The sequence below is a fragment of the Cryptomeria japonica genome, chromosome 4 (genome assembly GCF_030272615.1).
Source record: "Cryptomeria japonica chromosome 4, Sugi_1.0, whole genome shotgun sequence".
Taxonomy (NCBI): Eukaryota; Viridiplantae; Streptophyta; class Pinopsida; order Cupressales; family Cupressaceae; genus Cryptomeria; species Cryptomeria japonica.
The window spans coordinates 166243218-166254854 of record NC_081408.1 but is presented as its reverse complement, the minus strand read 5'-3'; the positions used below and the strand labels follow the sequence as shown (position 1 = coordinate 166254854).

The window sequence follows — 11637 nt, the reverse complement described above, 5'->3', positions numbered from 1 at the left end:
GGTATGCAATGCTGACTTAAATGTAATCTACAAAACTGAGTAACAACGAAATGCATGATCAACACAACTTAAATATAGTACAATACAACAGATCAACAACTCCTCAATGCTTTCATTCAGCTTTGCAACCAACATATTACATAACATCAATTATGTACTTCACAAATAAATACATTAAATAGCTATATAACATGTTGGCAATGCCAGCATGGGGGTTGGAGGGTGGCTAATTTTGATTTTCTGGGACTAACACATTAAATTGGTTGGGTTTTATACTATCTAAAATAGTCTACTTTTATAATTTTGTATAGTGAAAAGTTTCGTCATACAAGCTATACCGTTGTAATAACTACTTTATATTGCTCTTTCGTACTGTACATCATGCTGTCTTCTGCAACATGGGGGTTGGTAGGTGGTTAACTTCAAATTTTGAGAACAACTGAAAACATTGGTTGGGTTATGTACAGTTTCACATTTTCATATATATAAAGTTTGCACTTCTTTTTTCCTTTAATTGTGTATGATGCTTTTACAAACCTACTCTTAACAATTCACAACTAACTAATTCCCACCTATTAGCCTCTTGTTACAAACATTCCCCTTGCAACTGCTAGTAATTTAATAATTTTAATTACTAAATTACATCTAGCACTATAACAATACATTTAATACAATTAAATACTATTTATATTATTTATTAGTATTTATAATTTTAAACAATACATATTATTAAAATAAATTATTATTAATTTTCTTAACTCATTATTATTATTTATACTTTCAAAGATATTATATTGTCACAACAATATTATATAATAAATATACTTGAATAAAAGGAGCCCACCAAGGAGGCAGCATGGTTATGCAATTGTTACTATTCAAACGTTGTTTGTAAAAAGAGCAAGTGAAAACAGTCAAAACGAGACGCCCGTGTCATAAAAGGACAAAATGTATACAACGATAATGACCTGACATAAAGCATACAGTCACTTTCCAGAAAGCCATACTCACATGGGGCGGTGAAACAATTTCTTATCAACGAAGGAAAGGACGATAACTCAATTACTGAAGGACTGCAAACGCTTCCCAGCAAGTTTTACGAGCACACTGATAAATTTATTCTTTCCCTAGCTTACTCACATTCATTGCACTTTGGTCAGTTTTTCTTGCTTTTTAAGACGCGTCAAATTTTTAGAGTTCATGATAGTATTCTAGAGTGCTTCAAGTTTTGTCTGTGTAGTCCATAGTAGTAGTTGAGAGTGCTTCAGTTTCTCAGTTGTTATTTAGGAAATCAATTACCTATGGCATCTGCTTTGGTTGATGTTGTTGTGGAAAAGCTTGTTGGGAAGTTGTTAGAGGAGATAAACAAGGAGGTATCACTTGTCTGTAACTTCAGAAATGACTATAAATGGCTGAGCAAGAAGCTCACAAATGTAAGAGGGTACCTCACAGATGCAGATGCTCAGATTGCAAAAAATGCGTCCGTGAAAAGCTGGCTGCTGGATGTTGCAGATATTGCTTGGGATGCAGAGGACATACTCGAAGATTGCGCTGTTCAATCTCAAGGTACTAGTAATGAAATCCCCCAGTCCTCTTGTGTCTATGCTTTCAGTTATTCTCAATTAGTCTTTCGCTATAAAATGGCACGTCGGATCAAGGAAGTGAAAGATAGAATGAAGTCCGTCATGGAAGATGTAGCGGAGCTCAAGCTTGTTGAGAGTCTGACTCATTCAGAGCAACCCTCCACGAGTACATCGCAGAATGTAAATTGGAGGGGGTCACCAATAATAGAGAGTGATTCAAAACCGGTGGCTATTGAGCCCAAGGTTGAAGAAGTCCTCCGCTTAATAGATGATTCTGCCACTCCTGTCATTGCGTCGTTGGAATGGGCGGCGTGGGGAAGACGTTTCTAATGCAAAATGTTTTCAACAAAATAAACAACGATAAGTTTGAGATGAAAATCTGGCTTTCTATTTCTCAGACAGACTCCCTTAGAAAGTTGCAGGCTGACGTCGCCACGCGAATAAAGTTGCAAGCTGAGGAGAATTTCAAAGAAAAGTTGAGAGCTTTGGAGAACTTGAAAGAAGAGTCGCAAGCAGACATGGCCTCGCAATTAAAGGCGCAAGCTGACGAGGACTCCAAAATAATGTCTAAAGCTGAAGTGGTCATTTGTGGACAAGGAAGTGAGGTGTAGGCAGCACAGCTGATTCATGAGTGTTTAACAAGCAGAAGCTCTCTCATTGTGCTTGATGATGTGTGGAGGGCAACTAGGGAAGATAACTTGATATCTGCACTTGGCCTTCCAACTGGAAATATTAGCCAATGCAAAATTGTGGTCACAACACGAAGCAAACATGTGAGCAGCAACATGCATGCCCGTGTTTATGAGGTGTACCCTTTGTCACAACAACAGAGCTGGGAGCTCTTTTGTGCTTTTGCCTTCTTTGACAGCCAGCAAAATCAGCCGCCACATGAACTTGAAGGGATTGCTCGACAAGTTGAAAGTTAGTGTGCGGGATTGCCCTTGGCTGTTAAAATAGTGGCAGCATCTCTGGCGGGCGAGAGATCGTCAACGGAGTGGGAATCCAAATTGGGACAGCTAAAAGCAGTATCTTATACCGAGGATCTAATCATGCAGATTCTCAAGCTAAGTTATGATTCTCTCCCTCCTCATCTCAAACCTTGTTTTGCATATCTTTCTTTCTTTCCTGAAGATGCAGAAATAGAGTACAAATACCTCATAAACCTTTGGGTAGCCGAAGGATATGTTCCTCAAGGAGAGGTTCAACTGGATATTGGATGGAGGTATATATGTCATCTTCAAAGTCTATGTTTGATCGAGCGAGTAGGTGACATTTATGATCAGATGAATAGAATATTTAAAGTGCATGATTTGTTGCTGGATTTGGCCATTAGTATATCAAAAGGAAGCCAATGTGTATTTAGTGCAGAAGAAGCCTTCCCGAAAGGTCCAATTGTGCAAGCAAATAGCAGGTTCCGCAGGATTTTAATGGCCAAGAAAAGCATAGGCGATGGTGATGTAAATGTAATGTCAAGCAACAGGGCATATTCTGCATCACGTCTTCGCACCCTGTCTTTCTCACAAAATGGAGGCATTCAAAACATTCCGGAAATCTTGCTTAGCAGTGCAAATGTAGTGCGCGTTCTTGACTTGAGTGGCACTGGCATCTCATCATTGCCTGATTGTGTTGGAAATTTGAAGCTCCTCAGAGTTTTGAATTTAAGTGAGACAAAAATTAGTGAGGTACCAGAATGTGTGAAAAACAATAAGAGTCTGCGTTTCCTTGATATTTCCCTGTGCCCAAATCTAGAACGGTTGCCTGAGTGGATTGGTGAGCTCAACTGCCTGGAATATCTAGATATACGCCCAAGCTATCCGAAGAAATTCGACGGATCGATGCCCAAGGGAATAAGAAAGCTTGTGTCAATTTTGTCAACCTCCGTTAAGTGCGGTTAAGTGCGGTTAGATGTTCGTCACGAGGCTGAATTGAAAAGCATAGAAGATGGGATCCTTGCCACGTTGGTGAAGATGCGTAATCTGACGATAATCAACTTTGTAGCAGGTCATGCTAATGAAGGTAATCTTCCACCTCTATCAGATAAAATGTTAGCTATGAAGGATCTTGAATGCCTTTGCCTAGATAGCTTTGCAGTGACAAATTGGATATGTGGCTTCTCAAATCTGATGCAATTGACATTATACAATTGTCATTGTGCTGAATATCCTACACTAGAAATGATGCCCAACTTAATAAACTTGAGGTTGAGGTGGAATGGTATTTGCAAGGCATTGCCAAAAGGGTTCGGTAAGCCTGGGGGATTCCGTCAGCTGCGTTAGTTTGAAATTCATAGATTGGAGTTAGAGGAGTTGCCAGAATTAGAGGATGGAGCGATGCCATGCCTTGAGATACTAATTGTATGAAAGTTCCACGTGGATTGGAGCTCCTGAGAAGGCTAAAAGTGTGTGGCTTTGTTGGGACGGGAGTTGGAGATATGTTTGAGGAGGGTGGAGAATTATGGAATAAAATAAGGAGCAATAACCCCAATGTTAGAATCGAGTAGGGATATTGAAACGCAGAATTGTAGTGTTCCCATTCATATATGTCATTATATGATATGCATGCTTTATATGAAAACAAAAGTATTATATGAAAAGAAAAGTATTTGTAAAATAAAGTAAATACGTATGAAGAGGTGTAGAAATGCTTAGGATAAACGAAGGTAAATCTGTTTGGAATAGCATATTAAAATGGTTTGAAATAAATATTTAAGGTAATTTATGTTATATTTTTCTTGTGTTTTAATTTTTATAAATTAATTAATATAATTTTTTAATAAATTTATTATTATAAATTAATTTATTGAAATTATAAAGATATCATTTTTGAGTTATTTTGTATATTCAAGAATTATTTTATTTGTATTAAAATTATTTTACATTATTAAAAGGGTTTGAAAAAAATATTTAAGGTAATTTATGTTATATTTTTCTTGTGTTTTAATTTTTATAAATTAATTTATTGAAATTGTAAAGAGATCATTTTTGAGTTATTTTGTATATTCAAGAATTATTTTATTTATACTAAAATTATTTTACACTATTAAAATGGTTTGAAAAAAATATTTAAGGTAATTTATGTTATATTTTTCTTGTGTTTTAATTTTTATAAATTAATTAATATAATTTTTAATACATTTATTATTATAAATTAATTTATTGAAAATATAAAGATATCATTTTTGAGTTATTTTGTATATTCAAGAATTATTTTATTTATATTAAAATTATTTAAGAATTATTTTATCATATTTTGAATTCTTTATTTTATTTTAATTCAATTAAGAGTTATTTTACTTGTTGAAGAATAACTTTATTTTATGTTATTTCCTTAAGAGTTATTTAATAGTTTTAATTATTTTTTAAAATATATGTCAAGTGTGTTTTATTTTTTATGCACATGGTCATGACATAACACTTTGTGCCTTATTAACATTATAGAACATTTATGAACATTATTTTATTTTAAACCTAGAGAGTACAAAGAAAAAGAGATTATAAACAACTGGGACCTAGACGCCAACAAGACACAAAACAACCTAACAAAACAAGGCACAACAACCTAGACAAAAAATAAAACAACCTAACAAACTTACAAAAGATTGCTTAATTCATCGTTCTTCATAATGACCTCTTTGTTGATCAACACAACTTTCTTAAGTTAACACTATCAACATGAGTCATAACCTTATATTTGCTGTGAAGCCTAGTCACAGGACCCAACTGGGGCACCTCGATATCCTCCACACAATGTGAAGGCTTTTTGGGAATCTTGCTTGTCCCTGCATCAATAGTCTTAATAATCTTACCCATCTTCGTACTGCCCGAAGGGGAAATATCCTGGGAAGTGACATGCAACACTTTAGCCTACTCATTCAGCTTACAGAGACCTTCATTAGCATTATCCATAGCCACCTTACTAACAGCTACCACCGCAATCAAAATCTGTTTGAGTTTGTGACTATCCTCCTCCAAGCTTTGATTTGACTCTCATGGTCCTTCTCAAGGACTTTTTATATTAGTGTAGAAATTTTAATTATATAGGTGGTTTGGTTTGAATATATTTTCTTATTTTCTTAATTGTATTTTTTAAAAAGCTCCTTTATGTATTATGTGGTTGGTATATGAGAATCTTATTCAGAGTTTGATTATGATAGAAGATAAAGATAAATTTATATAGTAGCCTATATATTTTTGTAGAACATGACTATGTATTAATATTTTTTCTAGAGTAATAGGCATTGCTATAAGAATTCCTTTACTAAACACCTTTGTATTTTTATGTGGTGTGTTTTATAAGTATTTTATATGCCTTAAATTGCAAGTTTCACCTTAAAAAAAGGGAAATTATTGCTTTATAATTTTATACTTTGGATTTTGAAGTTGAATGTTATATTTATATTCATTGGTCTTTGAAATTTGGCCGAGAATCAACCTACACTCCCTAATAATATTGCTATTTTTTTCACTTTGAGAAGTGAGGCAAGACATCTTTAACATCATTAAAATATCTCTTCACTTGTTATGGTGAAATTTCCCTTTAGACTAATACCACAATTTGAAAGAAATTTAATAGTCAAAATTATTTTTTTAAGTGTGTTAGCTAGAAATCATCCAATTTTTACCTTGTACCCTTGGTTCAACATACTTTGTGTGCCCCCTTTCAAGTATCCATAATATGATTTCCTACTTTCTTCATAGGGTCCTCCTCTATTCATTTCCAAACCTCCCATCCAATTTAAATAAATTTCTATATGAATGATTAAACAAACTTATTCATGGTAGTTGCAACAAGCAACTATTTCTTCAATACATTAATTTCCAATTTTAATATAGCCATTTCACATTAACTCTAGAAATAAAATAATCTAAAAGTCTATTCTATTTTATTTTAACAAATTTTATTTCATATACTTGAAATGTTGGAAAATAAATTCTTTACCCTAGAAATGTAAACTAGGAACCATTTCCTAATCTATTTCATTAGGGAATAATCAATTAGGATAAACTTTAGTCTTGTGAGAGAATTGAGCATTATAACTGATTGTTTCCTTTTGAATGTTGATTGTATATGATTTGATATTATTTGATTGAAGATGCCAAAACAAGGTAAAATTCTAGAAAATTGACAAGATTTAGCATAAAATGAAAGAAATAGATCCAAAAGCTAACACAAAAATATAGAGCTAAAAATAAGATATAGATAGGAACTTGTCATTGAAATGTGAGCTTGAAAATGTTAGTCAAGTGCGTTAAATTCACTAGACTTGGAGGTTCTTCCATTAGCTATTTAAACTTTGGATTTTGGATTTAAACTGAAATCACTACCTTTTAAATTCAGCCAAAAAGTATCGGTCACACATGTTCTAATTGACATAGACTATGCATTTCGCCCATTCAAATTTTCAACTATATGTCTTAGTCTACTTTGCACAATTCCATAACTTTAAGCTCTCGGATCTATAACCCGCAAACATAAAAGAAGGGGAAATGTTGTATAGTACTAGGGATTGCCTAAGTTAAACTTTTGGTAGGTTTTAACCTCCTCTACAACAATTATGGATGAGAGATAGAGGTTACCCTTGGTAGGATAGAGGTTGAAAACCTTCAGGAAATTCTTGAATTGACAAATCATACCTTGATATGGAACTCCTTGCCTTGAAAACTCAAACAAAGATTGATGTCCATTAATAAGAGTTCATGCATGCCTTCATTCATGGAGGAACACATAAAAATTGATCATGATTGTTGAACTTGAATTCTTGAATGTTTGACTTGAGATTTCTCCTAAATTCCCTTGGAGAAGCCTAATTGAATTTCTCAACTAGAGTGATGAATTGAAATTATGATATGTTTAAATGAGGGGGAGGGAGTTATATTTATATGCAACTTATACTTTTTGGGTTAAAATTTTAAAGAAGATTGGGGAGCACTTTCCCACTCCTTATTTTCTTGACCATTAGAGGTTCAAATTTGGGTCCAAAATGATAGGATTAGGATGCTAGGCACCATTGTCTAGGATGTTAGATTTTGAGCCAAAGCTAAGGTCAATAAACTTATGATCATGTAGGGCTTCCAAAATTAGCCATGCAATGAGCACAATCAATCATGAATCAAGGGAATTAGGGACAACCACTAAAGTGATCCAAAATGAGTGTGAAATTATAGGGGGATATAAATTATAATAGTACATTTAGCCTCAACTTTAACAAGAGTATGACCTTATGCTCATACTCTTGATAAAGTACAAGATAGCATAAAATTTCACCAAGATATTAAAGAGAGAAGACAACACCAAGCCCCCAAGGCTTAGGATCTTATCCATCTAAACTATTAAAATAAAAGTGTTAGGTAAATGGTGTCTCAACCTTCTAATTGCATAAGGTTATTATTATAGTAAGTTTTAATTTGAGTACAAATTGGTCCAAAATTTTCCCCAAAGCTTTGGATTGCCTACATAAGTATATCCATAATTTTTTGTTGCAAGATCATGTCTAGATTTAAAGATATTAAATTTCTCATTTTCGAAAGTTGCAAATGAAAATTTTAAATTCAATTTTGAGGGCTTTATAGGTTTTAAAATGGCTTGAAAGTTTCTGTAACCAATGTAGCTATATATAGCTTGATAGAACATGTCACAAGATTTACAACATTTCAAATAGTTCATCAATCAAACACCTGGATCAAAAGTTATGGCCTTCGAACACATAAATGAGTTCTAAAAGAGAGGTACATATGTTGATGTGTGTTTTAACACATCATAGGGCATATAAGATTGGAGATAAGATGGGTTCCACTATATATTGGGTGGTTTTTGCCCATGGTTTTGTAATACCATTTGATAATTTCATGTATTGTATTTCATATGTATTAGGTGCATGAGAGGGAGGTTGTGTGTAAAAGCCTTATAACTATTGAGTTACCTTTGAATATCTAGTTAGTGATACTTTTGTTAAAATATTTCTCTGCAAGTATAATGTAATTTGTTATAGATTTCATAATAATATGTTGGGTGGTTTTTGGAGTGTGAGGTTTTTCTCCTGAAAGAGTTTTCCCCATGTAAACCACTGCATTGTGGTATGCATGTTATTTATGTTTATTTTTGTTAAGTTTTTGTAACTATTGTAATGATATGTAAAAGTTTTTGCATTACCCTCCTCTCAAGGTTAGTGTAGGAATTTGTTTCACCACTTAACTTCCTTACAAAAAGGAGCAACATGATTAGTATAGGTTACACATACACATGGAGCATCTGAGAACAAATAATGGTATAAACTTATAGGGCTAGTAAGTAATGAATACTAGGAGACATGAGAGAAAATGCATGACATCTAGGTCTAGTAAGGGTTTCTTATATAGGAATTATGTTAGATAAGGGAGAGTGAAATGTATCTAGCAAGAGGTGTTATGCTAATTGACTCTTTCTAAGTAAGATTACAAAGAAAAACCTCTTCTTGCTAGATAATCTAAAAAAATTATAACTACAAAATGGGTGATGCAATGTGCAACAAGTAAAAAATTGATATGAGACTATGGGTGCTATAATAACACCTAGCACATCATGGTGTGTGGTTAAAGTGTACAAATTAGTCTTGTGGTGTGTACAAAAATTGTAGCATATAGTAGAGTGTATGCCCCCATGTTAAAGTGATTACATAGGCTTTATTGGGAGAAATTGCTTTAAGGTAGAATACATAGTCCAAAAGGAAAGCACATCATGATGTGAAATATCCCCAAACATAGGAAAATCAAAGGTGATGGTCAAAAGACATGAAGAAGAACATAAGGGATACACTTTCTAGGATTAGTATGTGAATAAGATAAATCATGTATATCAAGTATGATTGTTTTGAATTGACCTCATCCCCCAAAGGTAGTGGAACTACAAGCACAATGGAAGAAGAGATCATAAGATGTACAAAAAATATTTTTGGGCCAACATGAAAGAAACCAAAATGATCTCAACGCTTTGCATCACCCTCAAGTAGAAAACACAAAAGCATATTTACAACATAAATTGTATACAACATATAGAATACTGAAGATACAAATAGAGGAATGTTACAATAGGTTCGAGCACTTTCTATTATTGTGATAATAGAGCAACCGAGGTTCATCCAAAGAGATCTTAACAAATGAAAATACACATAAAGCATCATAGTATGGGGTATCTCACATTACATGCAATCAAACATGCAAAATAATCTTCTACATGAACAAGCTAGTTTAGAAAATCATCCACCTCCCAATCTTGCCCAAAATAATTTATGAATGGTGGAAAAAATGTTAAAGGAGATACAAATAGTATGGTATATGGAGCTATGTCTAGTGACAAACATGAGCATGATCTAATAATGGATCACAATGTGTGTCACTAGGAGCTAGAGTTAATGCTTTTGAAAAGATCAAAGATAATTCATCATTATTATTCTCAATAGTTTCAATAATACCATAATCATCATCATCATCATCTAAATTAATCATAATATGAGATTTAATAGGAGGATGAGAAGAAGAAGAATCACTTGGAATCAAAAACTTCAACTCGTGACAATGTTGGGCAAGGTAAGACTCCTCTCTAAGACTGGGTGATGGTATGAAAGGATCAAAAGATGGGATCAAATCAATACTTGGCTAATTAGGACAAGAATCAGTTTTTGAAGAAATCTCATAACATGTTTTTCATTGTTATCTCACACTATAATTTTGTTGGTTAAAACTCAAAGCTTTTATAGAAGAAGGTTGGGTATGATTCAACATTGATTCCTTTTCTTCCTTTTCTCTAGGAATAAAAGTAAGCACTAAAGGTTAATAGATAGGAGATGCTAGATATTCCTCTATTTGCTTTATAGGGTTGTGGAGGTGGAACTGTAACATCTAAAGAAGGAATATTAGGATTAGGGAGGATTCTTGGTCTAGGATGTGGTTCAATCATCACCTATGGTTTAGGAAGAGCTACTTCTATATCCATAGATGATGAAGGATCCTTAGGAATAGTAGTCTAAGAAGATCTTGAAATATTACCTAAGGATAAGTTAGAGATTCTATTAGCTTTAAAAAATTTATATGAAAGGAATCTGATATCTCAATGAGGTTTAAGTGGTTGAGGTTTTTGAGGCCAAAAGTAATCAAGGGTGAAGTTTCCACGATTACCTAGGGGCTAGAAAATAATATGATGTATAGTTATAAATTTTCCTTTGTGAGGGAATTTCAAACACTTATGAATGGTAGAAGGGAATTCATGGTTGTGAGCCAAAAATGACTCGAATTAACATGAAATTGGTCTGATATAGGACTAATGGTAAAAGGAACATTTAAGCACTTAGAGGCAACTTCTACGAGAAAGGTGATGGAACCTATGGTAGGGAAAGTGAAACCATTATTCACCTTGATCAATATGTCAAATTTATCATATGTGTCTTGATATAACCCATGTGCGCAAAGTATTATTTTGTAATCACATTTACCATACATATTGGATCAATAATCAGTCCATGTGAGAGTTTGTCTTTGATTTTTAGAATAATGTATAATGGACGTTTAGGTCCTTTTATGGTATCACTTGAGGTAAAGGTGATTTGGGTTCACATTTAGTCTTAGGTTCCTCTTGGTCTATCAAGTGCACAACATTGTTTTAGTCAAAGAAGTTTTTAACATGGTTATATGAATATCATCTTTAAGCTCAATAAATTTCATAGAATGGGAAGGAAAAGAATTGGTAAATATTTACAAGTTTTGATTAGGTGGCACTATTGATTTATTCTCTTTATCATTCACACCATATACCAAAATAACATTAGAGTCAATGAGGTCTTGAATTTCATTCTTCAAATGCATACATCTATCTGTGTCATGGCCAAGTTGACGATGATATTGACTATATTCTTTTTGAGTTAAAGGAAGGAGGTAGATGTTTGGAACTATCTACGAGATGGAGAGGAGGAAGCTTCATCAATTTTTTGTTAATATATTGAAGTATAATGGAATACAAGGACTCGGAAAGTAGTGTGAATTTATGATCCTTGAATGGTTTAGAAGAAAAATAAGATACAATAGGG

At 33.4% G+C, this 11637-nt stretch overlaps 1 protein-coding gene across 1 annotated transcript; it reads left to right on the top strand.

Annotated features, from left to right (window-relative positions):
* The first annotated feature begins 1301 nt into the window (after positions 1–1301).
* Positions 1302–2509, top strand: LOC131874988 (putative disease resistance protein RGA3). Its single transcript, XM_059218974.1, has 3 exons — positions 1302–1910; positions 1982–2164; positions 2195–2509. The coding sequence occupies exons 1-3, from the start codon at positions 1302–1304 to the stop codon at positions 2507–2509; spliced, it is 1107 nt and encodes a 368-aa protein (XP_059074957.1).
* Positions 2510–11637: the final 9128 nt, after the last annotated feature.